Consider the following 18100-nt stretch of genomic DNA (forward strand, 5'->3'; position numbering starts at 1 on the left):
CAGGACCTCGTGGTGGAACTAACAGTCAGTGTAGACTTCAGATAGATAGTAGCTTTTGCACCTGAGGAGAGTCTGCCTTTAGCTGGAGCTCTCCGTCTTTCCCTAAGAACTCTGCATCTGTTTGAAAAATGGTATCGGTCTCCAATGATTGTAATAAAATAAATTGCCACTGTATCTAGTTCTGATTATTTTCTGTACTTGGGCAACAGACTTCTTCTAGTGGGAAATGTTTAAATTGTTAGTAAAACAAAGTGTTGTCTTTGCAACTTGTATGATTACCAACTTTTTTTTTCTTTTTTTTTTTTTTTTTCTTCCTTTTTTTTTGAAACAGAGTCTCACTTTGTTGCCTAGGCTAGAGTGAGTGCCGTGCGTCAGCCTAGCTCACAGCAACCTCAAACTCCTGGGCTCAAGCAATCCTGCTGCCTCAGTCTCCCGAGTAGCTGGGACTACAGGCTGCGCCACCAGGCCCAGTTAATTTTTTTCTATATATATTAGTTGGCCAATTAATTTCTTTCTATTTATAGTAGAGACAGGGTCTCACTCTTGCTCAGTCTGGTTTTGAACTCCTAACCTTGAGCGATCTGCCCGCCTCGGCCTCCCAGAGTGCTAGGATTATAGGCGTGAGCCACCGCGCCCGGCCAACTTTTTGTTTCTTGACTGATCTTTCAGTGGATGTGGAAAAAACACACAGCTTTTTTAAAAATTGGATGATTTAAAGTTTATAATTTTAAAGGATAATGAATCATTATTTAGGTATTACCGAAGAAGTGGGTACTAAGTTTTCTTCAACGCATGGAAAGTAGTCTCTTTTATTTCTGATTAATGGAGAAATGGCCATCCTATGTTGTACCAAATCTTAAGGAACAGTCTGAACTAAAGAATAACATGAGGAAATTTCATCTACAAAATTGTTATATTAAAAGGAGAGCTTTATATGGAAACAGGCATGGATTTAATACTTCTTCTGGATGCTATAATAAAATATTTCATTAGTCTTTCAGGAATGGAAGGCAGATGGATATTTAACTGACACTCTGCATAGAAACCAGAGACTGAACATTTTATTAATTTTATCAGTTGCATGGTACCAACTTGAATGGAAACCAAAGATTGAAGTTTTATTCATTTTATCTGTTCCCTTATGTGGGGAAAAGGATTAACTGTAACTGTTCTTTATCTGAATTTCTGATATCTGAAATGGAAACTATTCTAGTCTTTAAACAGTCTCTCCTCTTCTTGTTTATTTTAGTTGGTGATGTGGTTTTGCCCATTAAAGCAAATTAATTATTTAAGGAAAAAAAATTGGAATTCTTCATGTGTTTTTTTAATGCCTGATTTTTAGAAGCCCAAAATGTCACTGTGCTGAGTATTGCGTGGTTCTATAGACACATAGAGTGTTTCAGGACATGCTGAAATGAGGAATTCTGTTCTTTTCGTGTACCAAATTAGATAACTATTAATTAAAGTTAATTTATTAAATTAAATTACTAAAATTAATATCTGGTTAACTTTCCTAATGGGCTAGAATTAGTGAAAGTCATAAAAGTAGAATTGGGGTTTCCAAAAGTGAGACATTTCCCCAAGAGATGGTTGTGGACACCTTGACTGGAACCCATTGGCTAGAAGTCAAGCTCCTCCGCTCAGAAGGTAACAGGGAAAGCTACCAGCTGCCTTCCTTATACTAGTACATGGCGCTATATAAATATGCAAGTGAAATTAAAGATTCACAGATTATTTTTAGCAAGGTGTTAGTTCCAGTGGCCTGGAAATTTTTCTCTCAGGTATTGATAGTCTGTAACCCTTGAGAATTCAATTACATATAATCAGATATTTCTCTCCTTCCAGCTCCACAGGGCGTGGTAATATGCCCTTCATACAAACTAGGAAAAAAAACCCTCTCTATCCCAGTGGGTACCTTTTGACCTCTATTATCTTCACTATAAACCCGTCATTCTCAAGCATTAACATGTATTAGAATCACCTGGAAGGTGTGTTAAAACAGAGATTACAGGGCCCTTCCTCAGTTTCCAAATCAAGACATCTGGAGTAGGGTCTAAGAATTTGCATTTCTTTTTCTTTTCTTGTTTTAGAAACAGGGTCTTACTCTGTTACCCAGGCTAGAATGTGGTAGTGGGATCATAGCTCACTATAACCTCTAACTCCTGGGCTCAAGCAATACTCCTGTCCCAGCCTCCAAAGTAGCTGGGAGTGGCTCTCCTGAGTAGGGCACTGAGCCCAGCTAATGAGAATTTGATCTCTAACACATTCCCAGGTGCTGTTGATGCTGCTGGTGTGAGGACAACTCTTTGAGAAGCAATGTCTCCAAGAAGGCAAGGGATAGTAAGCTGGACAAGTTATTTTCACTGTGAACCTAAATAACAGAGAGAAGTTTTCCAAAAGAAAATGGTATTTATTTGGGACTAGGACATTGAAATGGGACTAAGTGTGCCATTGTAAACTATTTATGTATTGAAGGACAAAGATTTTTAAAGGAAAAATGAGAAGGATTAAATAATCACTTTGAGATCATTATCCTTGGCTACAAGGATCAATAACAAGGGTGGGCAGGCAGTTGCTGGGCAGATATCCTTGCAGAAGTATTTTTTTATGTAAGGTTGTGATGGCCTTTGTGCAAGATCGCAGTTTTTTCAGAGACTTTTGTGATAGTTATTCTCAGGCATTCATGCATGAGAACCCTCACTTCATGGCCTTCCTTGGCTCTTTTTCTCAGAGGTTTTTTTTTTTTTTTTTAACACAAGTGACTCCATTTTCATTATGATACCTTTTATGTCACATAACTGATTTTCTTTGTCAAATTGCCATTTCAAAAAAATTGCCATTTTAGAAAAATTTCCACTATAGAAATGGTCTTGGATTGGCTTTAAAAGAACTATTGTTTGTACTCTTTAATCTTTTGGTCTGTCAGCATTGGCATTTATCCAACATTGCTTAATACAAACCAGTAACTTATGTGCATATAATGTTTTTAAGTAAATTTTACAAAATTTTTAATTGACATATAATTGTATGTTTATGAGGTACATACGATGTTTTGATATATGTATACAATGTGGAATGATTAAATCAAGCTACTTAACATATCTATCACCTCACTTCATGTCTTCTGTAGTGAGACATTTGAAATTTACTCTCTTAGCAATTTGGAAATATACATTATTATAACTACAGTCACCATGCTGGGAAAATAGATCTCAAAAACTTATTCCTTCTATCTAACTGAAACTTTGTACCTATTGACTAATATCTCCCCATTCCCTCCCCACCCCACCCCACCCGCCACCCCCCAGTCTCTGGTAACCACTATTCTACTCTCTACTTCTATGAGTTTGACTTTTTTAGGTTCCACATATTAGTGAGATCATGTACATACCATTTTCAGAGCTGCCTCATATGGTTGGGCTGGTTGCAGAAGGAAACCTGGCTAAGGAGGTGTGTGGGGGCAAATCTAGCTTGTACCTGACTCAACAAGCCTTGCATCCAGGTAGGGGGTGCAGCTTTCTACCCAGAAAAAGGGACACCTTTTTCCAATTCACACAAACCCTAAACGCTTTCCACTGAATGGGAGTAAATTCTTTGTATTAAACACTAAACCTCTTGTTCTTAGAATGACTATCGGAAGCTCTCCATGCAGTGCAAAGACTTTGTAGTGGGTGTGCTGGATCTCTGCCGAGACTCAGAAGAAGTAGAAGCCATTCTGAACGGAGATCTGGAATCAGCAGAGCCCCTGGAGGTGCACAGGCATAAAGCTTCACTGAGTCGTGTCAAACTTGCCATTAAGTATGAAGTAAAAAAGGTGAGTGGGCCCATTTTCATCCGGCACCATAGTAGAATAAACGTGTGGTATCGACTATGCCATAATCCCAGGACATTTTTTAAAATAAAAATAGAAGCTATTGATAAATTCTTTTTTCTTCACGACAGAGGTTAAGTGAAGAATCATAGTAAAGTTTCAAGCTAAATGTCTAGCTTCTGATCCTTTCCGCTTTTTACCCATTGTCGGACCTTGGATAAGTTATACATCTTTAAATTTCAGTTTCCTCATATAAAAAGAGGATAATATCTCTTACCCATCTCAGGGCTTTAGTGAAATTTAAATAGTTTAAGATATACAAAAGTATTCTATAACTTTTAATTATAATACAATTAATAATAATGGTATTTTTTATTCGTATGCACTTTTGTAAGGCACTGTTACATACATTCTTATGTTAATCCTTGCAGCAAGCCTATGTTACTGTTTGTTTTGCCTATAAAATACATAAGATATATGATGAGGTTTCTATTCTACAAGGAAACTGAGGTTTGTCAAGCTTAATGACACATCTTAAGTCACACAGCTATGGAGTTGGTCATGCAGGTGCCAGAAATAAAAATGATTATTTTTTACTCTGATTACTACAAAAAAAAAACCTGTTATGTGTATCTGTTTGCTAACTCATATGGGGCATTTAAGTAATTCATAAAAATTGTAGTTAAGATGTTTTACAATAATAAAAATCTTGGTTATACAAAATCTGACAGTTTATACATGTAAGATTTTTTTTTTTTGTACTTTGAGAGAAGCTGATATATCACAAAGAAGTAAGCTGTTATCAGGAATAGACCTGGTTTTAGGGACTGGTCAATCTATATACAGCCAAGTCTGCTGTCCTTCCTGCAGTGTGGCATGATTCTTAAGAAGACAGGCACTAGAGCCAGCCTGCAGGGTTTCATGTCCTGATGTCACCACACATTTCCTGTGTGACCATGGGCAAGTCATCTAACCATCTAAGCCTTGGTCTGCCCATTAGTAAAACAAGGACAATAATAGTACCTACTTATGCAGTTGTTTGAGGATTACATGAGATAATGCATGTAATTAGCACAGGGTAGTACATGGTGATTGTTTAATAAGTATTAGCTAATAACATTTCTACGTTACGAAAATTCACACTCTGAATGATGACTTTTAAGCAAGTTCAATCTTCAGTCATCAAAGGCAGTTATCATATTCCTTATACTGATTCTAGTCCTTAGTAGCAGACCATAGCCACTTTAAGCAGGAAGGAATTTAGTAAGGGATATTGGGGAAGCTCACAGAATTCTAATGAGAGGTGGAGGAAGAAGCTGATCTAATCTGTGCTTCCAGAAACCTCACCCAGAACTAGACCCAGAACTGACCTGGTAAAGGAATTTCTCTGACCCAAACAGAATAATTCTGCCTTTGCTACAGATAGCTGGTTTCTACAGATGGCACAAAGGATGCTGTGAGCCATACCTGTTATCATATGACCCCTCCCACTGGTCAAAATGCCTCTGATCAGTGGAACCGAAGCCAGTGTTTGAACTCAGTAGCAAGTAAAGATGGAGAAATCTCTCTCTCTTTCCACATATACACAAATATACACACACACACACACATACACACATTACCACAATGTAGAGAACCTCCACATGTAGTGTTCACAAGATGTTGGTCAGCTATTAATGACAAATCTCCCCTCTTAAGACAGTCAAACACGAAGATTCTCAGTAAAAATTGAAATAAAATAACTTTTCAAGGAAATTATCAGTTACAAGATAATTAAATTGGCTAGACTGCCCTCCTCTCAGAGCATTCTTTCTAGTTGAGGTTCTGCTGTATTGAGGGAAAAAGATAATTTTGAATAAGATTGATAGTAAATCATTTTTTAGAAAACCATCTGGACATATATTCACAGATCTTGCAATATGTATCTATTCTCTTTGGCATCTGAGAGGAGAGAATTGATTGCAGTTGTCACTGGTTTTTTATCATTGCTTTAAAAGTGTCATATTAGCAGAGATAGCTCATCTACAGATGTGCTTCTGTTAACCAAACTGTCTTGAAGAGTGAGTGTCTTCCTGCATGTTAATTTTAAATAAATTGGTATGTAGGATACAATGTATGAGGTGTCATTAATAATAAATTTGCTATCAGTCAACCACCAGAAAAACCCCCAAAAAAAGGTATTTAGAACTGAAAGAAGATGTAGGACTTTGTAAGCATTTCTGGTTGTGTTTGTTTTCTGCCACAAAAGGAATATTAGTTAAAGTCTTTGACTTGGAATCTTCACAAAAAATGTATATAAGAACTCTATTCTGGAATGCACAAGAAAGTCCCAATTTCTCCTTTCTTTCTTCCTCTCCCAAGGCTTCCTTCGTTTTCACTCAACACTCACCATCTCCACTCTAGCAAGCAGGAAGAATTTTACTTGTACTTACTCCTGCTGCTTCCTTTTTCTACCATCTGATTTCTAGTCCCCATGCAAAACCACCTCTTGGGTTGTAAGGATGCATGAACCCTACCCAGTGTGGCACAGAGGTAGTCTGTGGCTACATATGAGCCATTGAGATTTCAAACTAACCTTACATGTTATGGATTTCCCACCCCACCCCAACCCTGATAACATAATAAACTTATATTTATTCAAATCAACCCATAATTCCACCAAGGAAACCAATTTTATGTAATGATAGCTGTGTAGGCCCCATATGGGACTCAGGGAGTCTCTCTTCTGCCACCTGCCCAAGATCTACCACCAGCTCTGGTTCTGAGTCTATTATTGGCTTCTATTTAGGCTCAGAATTCCCAGAGCTCAGGTCTTCCCTAGGAATCAAAACATGAGTTCATCCCAGGCCTTACAGAGCTCAGTGACACTTAACCCAGAAAATGAAAATATAAAAGACCGGAATAGGAGATATGTGACCATGAATTTAATGTATGTGTTGAAAAGGACGTTCTAATATAAAAGCAGCAGAAGCAATCTCAAAACAAAAATATAAAAAATTTGACCACATACAACTTAAAACCTCTGCATCAGAAAGAACATAAACAAAAAAGTGAAGGGCAAACTGGGGCAAATGTTTTTCTCTTTGGATATTGAGAATATCAATCCTTATAATGTGGGTTGACCCACATTATTTCATAAAAAAAGAATGGAATAGAGTGGAAGATGAAATTTGATTTTCTGAGAATGGGTACAAGAAAATTAACTTTTAGGCAAAAACACTAATTTTGTCCAATTAGAATAATGGATTATTTGCCTTTGCCCCAGAGTCTTGAGTTATAATTCTGATTATATCTCTGTCCTGCTCTGCGATGTGAAGCTGAACGTAAATTCTCCTCACTTCAGTAGAAATAACAAGAGCTCTACCTACTTCATAGTGAGCTCTGCTGCCAGCGTTGGTGGTATAGTGGTGAGCATGGCTGCCTTCCATAATGAGCTCTGCCTATCATGGGAAAGTTCCTGACAAAAGATACCACAGTTGGTAGAAGATTGAATCTGGACAACTGGGCTTTCAAGAAAGAGCAGGAGAACATTTCCTGTGTTCTTCCTCCCTGCTCTCCTATTTCCTCCATGGTGGGATAAGGTGTAACTGTAGAAAATTCACATAAAATAGAGACATGTAGCAATGTAAACAGATCGAATTACCCATTGTGCATCCACTTTCCGTGCAGAAAATGTGTGTGTGTGGGGGGAGGGGGGACCCAGAATTTGAGAAATGCATTGAGAGAGTGTTAAATACTCTGCAGAGACTTTGAGTTGCAAGCACTGGCAGACACAGTCCTGACTCCTGCCCTGTGCAGCCTCTTGTCCTGGTTTATATTCAAGCACCAAGAGATAAGAGATTCTTTTGCACTTGGCAGGTTCAAAAATCCAGAAAACTTGTACAATGTAAGTTTTTGCTTTATATTTCATAATTCAATGAGCTTTTTAAAAAAGTTGCATTGTTTAGTTTTTATTCACAAGAATATTTTCTTTTAAATTATATGAATTTTGGCATTAACCCTTTGCACTCGGATGTTGAGTGTGGATAATGTCGAGTGGATAATGAGAAAAAAGCAAGTGAGTACAAAGTTAACAGTGTCATTAAAAACAAAAACAGAGTGTTTCTACCATGTTTTTACACAATAGTATTCTCATGAAGACAGTTCTTGTGAAGGCTGATTGGATCAAAAGAACAGTGTAACATGGAAGTTTAAAATTAAATTATTTTCCATAGCCTGCCTTGGTTGGTGGTTCAGTTTAAAATCTATTAGTCATCTGGTAGGGGGGAAAACAGTTTATAATGAATGCTATGGTAGTTTTGTTCCATTGAAAGATTGATATTTTCTTGTGTCAAACGTTCTCCTTTTCAATCAGAAAACCTCAAATAAGAGTATTATTTTCGTTATGACTTCAATTTGCTGGTCCACTGAAGTTGGAAAATAGCATACAAATTTTATCCAGCTGGCCATGACTGGTATGGTAACATAAGTAGATTTTTCAGAAGGTGAAACAGTTTTAAGGGATAAAGGTCACTGTCCTATTTTTAAGTCATTGAAAAGAGCAAAACTCATCTCCTAGAGGGATTAGCTTTTTTTTGCCTTCACTTGCTATTATTGTATTGGTTTTACTTTCTTTTTTTAAAAAAATGCCCCATGTATACTTGAATCAGGATTTAAATCATTGGAGGGAAATACATTTGTGTGAATTAAAAGGAATCAACAGAGTCCATGAGGTTGTATATTATAATATTATTTCAAATAAGAAAAGAGTAGAATTCGTAGTACAGGAAATATACCTGTTAAGGTGAATCTTAAAGTGTCACTAGTAAACTGCAAACACCACAATTTTGGCTAGTGTTTAACATATAGTAAGTGTTTGTCCTGTATTGTACAAGTTACATCAAGTCAAAAATTGATCAATCTATGTGTGCCATGTGAAAAGGATTGATTTTCATCAAATCTTTGAAGCTGTGCAATCTTTATATAGATGTAGTTAATGCCATAAAGCATGTCTTCACATTTAAAGATTAGTGCAAAGAGGAGGAACAGGAAAAGAGAGCTATACTGTAACACTAATTTTCTGTCCTCAAGAGTTTAAAACCTAAGAAAGACCAGTGTCTTAGTCCATTTGTGTTGCTATAACAGAACACCTGAGACCGGATAATTTATAAGAACAAAAGTTTTTTTTCTCATAGTTCTAGAAGCTGGAAATTCTAAGATCAAGGCACCAGCAGGTTTGGTTTTCTGGTGAGGGCTGTATCCTTCGGAGGAGAGAAATGCTATGTCTTCACATGGCTGAAGAGCGAGCTAGCCAACTGCTATATGAAGCCTCTTTTATGAGGGTCTCAATACTATTAACAAGGGGGCAGTCCTTATAGTCTAATCATCTCTTGAAGGCCCCACCTCATAATACCATCACATTGGCAACACCATTTTGGAAAGGACACATTCAAACCATGGCCACCAGATGCTTGCAAAAGGGAAATTTGTCCATCAATCCCATATGGACACATGCTTACCTGTTTCTTAACTTCATGGGATTTTGTGTCATACAGAAACCGTTGGTCCATAAATAAAAGTTCATAGTTGACTTCTCAAGTGGTAATTTGATTTGATGTCATTATATGCTCCTCCTGTAGCTTTGTCTGAGTGTACCATTACCTGTCCTAAATCTAGCCTGGCTGTAGTCACCAGGGATACCTTTTATTTGCATCCATCTAACTTCCCACATATGCAGATCTTCCAGATACCAAGACATTTAGGTCAACACTCAAATTAAGACTATTTTAAATTCTGATTGGGTCTCTTGACAAGCATTCGAGTTCAAGTCTCCAATTAAAAGATTTTATTTTGCACTTATTTCAGAGCTGCTGTGTGCCCCAGAACAATGACTGCTTATCACTCAATGTAACACTGATACTCCCATTTTTGTCTTCTTGTACTAATACAGTGCCTGGCTCCTAAGAGGGGCTTAAGACATTTTGATGAGTGAATGAATGAATGAGATGGACATTCAAGGACTGTAGAGGGAAGGGTGACACAGGAAGGAAATGATCCAAATACAGTACAGGGACGGAAGTGGAAGTTTGAAGAAGTTCTCAGAAAGAATCCTAAAAATCATCACATAGACCCATGAAGTCTTCAGCCTTGACTATATCCACACATTTTATCATCAGTTCAAATAAGGACTGCATTGGTTTGTGACACACTGTTTTCAAAAATCAGAACCTTGGAAAAGTCACAAAATCTTGGATTTGGAGAGAAGATCTAATGTATATTAATATTTCGCAACTAGCAGTGACTACTGAACATCAGGACCTGGGATTTTAAAAACTGAATTAAAAGGAATTTACAAGATAAAAGTAATTGTCTTAGTCAATTTAGGCTGCTACAACAAAGTACCATAGATGGGGTAGTTCATAAACAACAGAAATTTATTTCTCACAGTTCTGGAGGCTAGAAGTCTGAGATCAGGATGTCAGTATGGTTGAATTTCAGGAAAGGCTCTCCTCTGGGTTACAGACTTCTCATTGTACCCTCACATGGTGGAAAAAAGAGCCAGAGATTTCTCTGGGGTCTCTTTTATAAGAGTGCTAATCCTGTTCATGAGAGCTCCACCCTCTTGACCTGATTATCTCCCCAAAGCCCCACCTCCTAATACCATGTCAGAGAGGATTAAGATTTCAACATATGAATTCTGGAGGAACACAAACATTCAGTCCATAACAATATGCTTTTCCACATTGAGTCATTGAATGAGAAAAGGTAGCATCTTCTTTGTAGTACTTTAAGCCCCCATATACAGGAGAGAACATTCACCCATCTAACTTCATTGTTGGTTTGTCCATTAAATTTAAGGCAGAAAGTTTGTCGTTTTGATCAGGTTTGATGACTCGACTAAGTTCTTTTGTTATACATCATAGAAAATTACTTCAAGACTCTTCAAATACATAAACACTAAAGACTAAAAATTATAAATAATATGAGAGAGCATGTAATAAAGCAACAATTGTATCCCACCTAAACTACTAGTTAGTATCATTGCAAAGAATTCAGTTAAGTATTTCAAATCTAAATATCATAAATACCTTCTTACCACCCCTGTTGAATTCTCATGCACAGCTGCCAGAGTGATCATCAGTGGACTTCCTTAAGGGGGCGTTGCATGCTGGGGGCAAGAATGGGGATTTGGGGGAAAATTGTGCCTACATTGCCTACCCTGAGAGATGAGATGATTTAATTTTTTTAAATTAAAATCGCTTATAGGGGTATTGGGGAGATGTAAAAAAAAAAATGGTGATGGGAATCTAGGTAGCAGTAAGTGGAAACCTGCCCATTTCTTTGTAGGTGTGCTATTGATGAATAGCCAAATTGAGGAATTGCCTGGCATTATCAAGAATCATTAGGGTCATTAACTAGATAGAACTTGACTAAAGAGGAAGCCTTTGACAAATGGGAACCTTAGCTGCTCTGTTTGCCTCTCAGAGCAAACATTTCCAAAAATGTTTCATGGATACTTCCAACAGGTTCATTGTTATTGTTTATTCTGTTTTTTAGAAGATAGTGATACCTTGATTTTTATGTTGCTAAGAACTCCTTTAAAAAAATAAATTGGCACTTAAAGTTGATTTTTTAATGACCCTTAGTAATTACCACACTTGGACAAAGCACATGTGGCCATTCAAAAAAGGCATATCTAGCAACAAATGGGCAGGGCACCTTTTGACATAGGGATCTTTAACCTTTACGTGAGCCTGACTACAAATACATTCTGCTACCTGAATAAGGACAGGGCCTTAAAGAAATCCCAGTCCCTCTGAATGACGCAGACAGATGACTTAGCAAAATCAAATAGAAAAGAAAAATTCAATGGCCGGGCTGAAATAAGTATAATTTGCTCATTTTTCATGATTAGAACTGTAATTATTGAACTGCTGAAGATAATAAATGTTTTTATTCTTTTGACCTTTTGATAGAGGAAGCAATAAAAGAGAACAGATTACTGAAATAGGAGGGAAGCAGCATTTTATGCCAGTTCCTAGAAGCAGCATAATATCTGCAGGTTCATTGACATTTTTTCAGATCTTTTGCAGATTTGCAGTAACAATACATACATACACATAGGGCACATCATGTATGCATTTTTCATACATGTAGCATTTTAGGGGTTGCTTATGAAACTTAATACATTTTTCTTTTAGCTGTAGTCTACAATAAACCAAATGACATTTTTTTTCTCTTCCATTTTGAAGTGAAAGCAAGTAAGCTAGAAAGCAGCAAGATGAGACACATTTGCACAAAAGAAATCCCATATCACCCAGATTCCACAGAGGGAAAAATGGAGGGAAGGCAGAGAAGAATATTATCAGAATTTTCCAGTGCCTATATTCTGGGAAAATATGCATTAATATATTTAGGATGCACATGTATTCAGTAGCTGAACTGTTCAAAATGATATGGTAACCTACCCCTCTCTCTCTTCTTCTTTAACTCTCTCTCTCTCTTTCCCCCTCCCTCCCTCCCTCTCTCTCTCCCTCTCTCTCTCCCCCTCCCTCCCTCTCTCTTTCTCTCTCTCCCAACAGTTTGTGGCTCACCCCAACTGCCAGCAGCAGCTCTTGACAATCTGGTACGAGAACCTCTCGGGCTTGCGGGAACAGACCATAGCTATCAAGTGTCTTGTTGTGCTGGTCGTGGCCTTGGGCCTTCCATTCCTCGCCATTGGCTACTGGATTGCACCTTGCAGCAGGGTACTGGCTTCCTACACCTGTTTCCTAAGTGATGGGTGAACCGTGTCCCTTTTGGATAAAAAAAGAAAAAGCTTCATACTTAAGGCTCTTATCAGTTTTACCCTGAATGTTAATTGATTGAAGAACACAGATTCTGCTTTTTAATGACTGGATCAATTCAAATAAAGATAAAAAAGGATTTGGTACTAGTGGAATAGATCACATTTGCAGGAATAAACTACTTAGGCTTTCAAGATAAAATCCCCATGGTATACAGAGAGGAGAAAAGGCTGCTTGAGTGAAGTAGCACTAGTGCCAGTTTTATTGACAGATTAATAAGTAAAATGCCAATGGGGCTGGCTGTGGAAGGAAAGAGAATACATAGCCCTACTGTAGTAGTATAAGGAAACAGTTAACCTGGGTACTAGAGGAACAACTCACTTGGACCTGTCAGAAGAAATCTAAGGCTGAGTGCATTAAGCATAATTCAGAACAGTGGTGTTATCCAAAGTCTTCAAGAAAGTACATGTTGGGGTTCCCTAGCCCTTTGTTCCTTCAGAAGGTTCTAAAAAAGGTAGAATTGGGGTTTGGGATTTTTGAATTTTTTAGATTGTTTATTTAGTTTTACTTGGATCATTTCGTTCAGCACCTTTAGTCTCCTCTCATCTTGCCAGTGTTGAGCCAATTTATTTGTGCCTAAGAGATCCCTTAAACAAGATGTGGAAAGGAATACTAGTCATGCTAACGGAATCTGTATTAGGTTAATAAAGGGCACTGGCAGAGAGAAGGAGCTGTTCTGAGATCCTTTAATCCTGTTTTTATATCCTGAAATCTGGTTTTGTTTAAATCAGAGGTAGTTTCAGGCAAAATGAGTCAAGGCCACTTACAGATGATCCTGGAAACCTGTCAACTCTCTGGCTCAGCAGTCTCCCTGGCAGAGTCCTGCTCTGCAGGCACCATATACGTGCAAGAATATCCATCTGTCTCACTTCAGTGTTGAGTTGCCCATGCAATTTAAGGCAGAGAGTTTGTCATTTTGATCGAGTTTGATGACTAAGTTCTTTTGTTTTGTATCATGGAAAAGTACTTTAAGGTTCTGCAAATATATAAACACTAAAGACTAGAAACCGTAAATAATATACGAGAGCATACAATAAAGCAAAAATCATATCCTACCCAAATAATTTTCCTTTCTGGAGGAAATGATTTGGAAACTTTAAGTTTAGCAGTGATTGTCTCAGCTGGGCATGGTGGCTCACACTTGTAATCCTAGCATTCTGGGAGGCCTAGGCAGGTGGATCCCTCAAGGTCAGGAGTTTCAAAACCAGCCTCAGCAAGAGCGAGACCCCATCTCTACTAAAAATAGAAAGAAATTAATTGGCCAACTAAAAATACATAGAAAAAATTAGCCGGGCATGGTGGCACATGCCTGTAGTCCCAGCTACTCAGGAGGCTGAGGCAGAAGGACTGCTTGAGCCCAGGAGTTTGAGATTGCTGTGAGCTAGGCTGACGCCACGGCACTCTAGCCCAGGCAACAAAGTGAGACTCTGTCTCAAAAAAAATAAAAATAAATAAAGGGATTGTCTCTTAGGGCAGCTTAATGAGTTAAGTTCGAAGTAGGCATTTTGAAGTCCACTCTTTATTTCTCTTTGCTTGTAAAAGTGCAAGTAACAGTGTGGTGAGCTCTGCTGAGCAGAGAAGGGAAACGTGGGAATTGAGCCATTTCTGGAGCCCTTGTTTATAGTTGCAGTATACCACCAATCTTACAGTAAAGGCAACATAACAAGAATCCTCCACATATATCCCATTTTTAAGATAGGCATGCTGCTTTCTTTTCATGTTATTTAAAGTTTTAAAAGATCAACCTTTAGAAGAAACAGACTTGGCAACCCCCAAGAAATCTCTATGTGTTACGGATAAGCTATTCCAAGCATGCCCTCTTTGCAGCTGTGTAACAGAAGAGTGATGTGTAAATGTGTTGTTGTTTATTTTTCTGTGTCTAATATGGAAAATGTGACATTTGTCCATGTGCATTCATGTTCAATCCCAGAAATGCTTGACATTCTTTGGTCTTTTGTTGACATCAAATTAAGGTTCTGGACCTACAAAAACATTTGTTTGAAGTTACAGTCTTAAATGTGAACCTCAGTACTTTTTAAGGTCACAGACTGAGATAAAAAGCAGGGTCTGTGTAGGTAGAATAGAAAACTTATTTGATAACTCTCCCAAATGTACCTAATTCTTGGACTGTGGAAACCCTTGGGACAAGAGGAATTGTTTTCCATTTTTATTAGAACGTGGGACTTTTAAGGACATTATATCACAGGGGATTTTTAAGAAGTCACCTTAAAATAATTATAAACTGAACCTTGGAAGTCCTTTTGTACTATTTACATGATTTTCCAAACTCAGAGACAATTTTTAATTAAGTTAACCTACTTAGAGATTTTAATTATTGTGTATCTCCCTCTTTTTATGGGTGTATTAATGGATAAAATATTTATCTTGATTCTAATATTTTCTGCTTTTTTATAGCATATAAGGTATAACTTGATTTCGGAATATTTAGAAATGAGAACTGGAATTTACTTCTGTACTAATAATTTTTTTAATCTTCAAAGCGTGTTTAATGTCCTATATGAGTCTATAAACTCATCATAACATTTCAATTACAAAGCAATAAAGAATTACACAGCACAAATTTTTAGAGTCTTTTCATAGATAAGAGCAGGAACCATTATATGCCCTGTGATTTTGGATCTGTGTGAATGTAGTCTATCCAAAGAAAAATCTTAAGATATGTAGAAGAAATGAATTTTGAAGACTTAATTACATTATTTTTGGAGAAAGCATCCCTCTAAGTTTTCACAATATAGAAACAGAAGCAGAATTTTGAGTGTTCTCAATTTCGTTTTTTTTTTTTTTTAATCCTCTATAATAGTTGTCACAAGCAGAAGCCAGATTTTCTAAAGCAAACTTTTCCTGTTTTGTTGCAGCTGGGGAAAATTCTGCGAAGCCCTTTTATGAAGTTTGTGGCACACGCGGCTTCCTTCATCATCTTCTTGGGCCTGCTTGTGTTCAATGCCTCAGACAGGTTCGAAGGCATCAGCACGCTGCCCAATATCACTGTTATTGATTATCCCAAACAGATCTTCAGGGTGAAAACTACCCAGTTCACATGGACAGAAATGCTAATTATGGTCTGGGTTCTTGGTAAGCCTTTTAAGTACCCTAATTTCTACCAAAAAATAATTATATAAATGATTGTCACCTTTTCTATTAAAAAATGTTGTTATGTCTTATATGGTGATAACATCCCTATTGTAAAATAAGCTAAATAGCAAAATAATCAAATATTTTGGCAGCTAATGCTAAAATGTATCCCTTGACACGAAATGAATTTTTTATGAGTACCTTGAGCCTCATTACAAACAAACATGTTTTAGAAATCTAACTTCAGTTATTGAACAAAATGTAAGTTTTTAAATGTGACTCACTTTGGTAATCAATTATTTAATTGAAATAGCTGTGAAATAACCCAGGAGCTGAGGAAACTTAACTGATGACTAAAGAACTTTTATACTGCTTTAGTTCCAAAGATTTTAGGAGAGTTTTCATTTTCAGAATGTTTGTTACTTCACCTCACAATAACATTTTGGAAAGCTGTGTTAAAGTAAAAATTTGAAGTAATGTGAGAAAGAAGATTTATTTTTCACCAAATAATAAATAGAAGTTTCACCATAATAAACAGAAGTTGGAACCAATTTGCCTATTGATTATTAATGCAAAGTTGTTTTTGTATATGCTTTCTATTTTATCCATTGGTATTCTTGGTGTCTTCTCATTTGCTGAATTAATAGATTAGTTCCTCCTCTACCTCATTTACTTCTGTGGCCTCAGCCTAGGTCAAGTAATTATTTTATGAATTTTGCTTTGAGACACTACATTTCTTTTTAAAATTCTACAACATTTCCCCTTTATATGATCAGGACGATTTGTTAAATTGGAATGTTTTGACTTCTTGTCCCAGAATGGCATTTTCTGCTTTCAGTTTCTTCATCATGTCCTAGAACCTCCTACTTAAGGGTATTGTCTTTTTCAAATGATGTTACTCACTTCCTCAGCATGAAGCAGAAATGAGAAGAGAGACTAGGGGCATGATGTAAGTGTTCGTGGATGATTGGGAAATTGGTCTTACTGTTAAAAATCTTGGGGACTTATTTCTCCAATAATCACTATGGTTTGATAGCTGCATTTTCGTCTATGCTCCAAAAGTCTTATAGGGCAAAATCCTACTTGAAGAGCCTTGCTGGTTTATTTGCTTCCCTCCTCCTTCCCTTCCTCCACCTGTATAAGAATAGAGACATTTCTGGTGCCACTTGTGGAACTGTTTCTCCAATTCCAACTTGGTAGGGTGAATCATTTCTTTAGTAGAACCTGCTTCTTCCATTTAACTCTGCCCAGGGCTTTGGTGACTGGACAGTCAGGGACAGTCAGTCCCTGCTTTGTGATTCCTAGCACAGTGCTTTGTAGACGGGGCATTTTAGAGATGTGGCCTGATGGGGGGCAAAATAATGGCTTCTCAATCTAAGCTATAAAACTAACCCGTACCCTCTGTATTTGTTGTGACAGGAATGATGTGGTCCGAGTGTAAGGAGCTCTGGTTGGAAGGACCTAGGGAATACATTTTGCAGTTGTGGAACGTGCTCGACTTCGGGATGCTCTCCATCTTCATCGCCGCTTTCACGGCCAGATTCCTGGCTTTCCTTCAGGCAACGAAAGCACAACAGTATGTGGACAGTTATGTCCAAGAGAGTGACCTCAGTGAAGTCACACTCCCACCCGAAATACAGTATTTCACTTACGGTAAGTTGTTAGCTGCAAGGTATTCGTAGGTTTCAGGAAGGGTATCGGAACCCCATTTTGGAAGGAAAAGCAAATTAAGAATATGTTTAATACAAGGGGTGTGTTGAATGTTTATGGACAATGGAGAGAGACAGCATGAGCTTTGGGGCTTTAAAAAGCTAGATTCATATCCAGGCTGTGATTCTCCCTTGCTGCGTGACCTTGTTCAAGTTAATTTGCTTCTCTGTGCCTCAGTTTTCATAAATATAAAAAGAAGATTTTGCAAGGTGGGAGAAGATTACCTTTAAGCCTAACAACGTAGTTACTCTTAGGGCAGGAGCCTGACTTGATTAGGGAAGAAAAACAGCTTGATAAACTAACTGCTTGATGTGGAAGGTGAGTGCCTGACTGCGTGGATTCGAAGAGGTAAGATAATAATAGGTACCAAACTGCTCTGCAAGCAAAGTGAACAAAAATTCAGCAGAGACAGGAAGTGGCACTAAAATGACCATGAGAATGTAAGCTCTGGAGAACCAGCAGAAATATTGAAGATGTTGTGCTTTTCACATAGCATGGAATGAGGTTCATGTCAAACTCCTCTATATCATGAAGAGCAGCTGACATCCAGTGTGCAAAGATACTGATGGCTTCCTTGCCCAGCACAAACCCCTGGTGATATTAGCTCTGCTTCCCTTGAGCCCAGATTGAGGAGCTGCAGTTAGCAAATTTCACATAGTTG

General features: G+C 37.6%; 1 protein-coding gene across 3 annotated transcripts in view; it reads left to right on the forward strand.

The window, feature by feature from the left end:
- Positions 1 to 18100, forward strand: part of TRPC3 (transient receptor potential cation channel subfamily C member 3) — a 63842-nt gene that overhangs the window by 24735 nt on the left and 21007 nt on the right. For all 3 annotated transcript variants that reach the window (XM_012784198.2, XM_012784199.2, XM_012784200.2), the window contains exons 3-6: positions 3626 to 3814; positions 12373 to 12537; positions 15513 to 15729; positions 17149 to 17382. In XM_012784198.2, coding sequence (XP_012639652.1) covers positions 3626 to 3814; positions 12373 to 12537; positions 15513 to 15729; positions 17149 to 17382 — 805 coding nt within the window. The remainder of the gene's footprint in view (positions 1 to 3625; positions 3815 to 12372; positions 12538 to 15512; positions 15730 to 17148; positions 17383 to 18100) is intronic.

This window comes from Microcebus murinus, chromosome 15 (assembly GCF_040939455.1).
Source record: "Microcebus murinus isolate Inina chromosome 15, M.murinus_Inina_mat1.0, whole genome shotgun sequence".
Lineage (NCBI taxonomy): Eukaryota > Metazoa > Chordata > Mammalia > Primates > Cheirogaleidae > Microcebus > Microcebus murinus.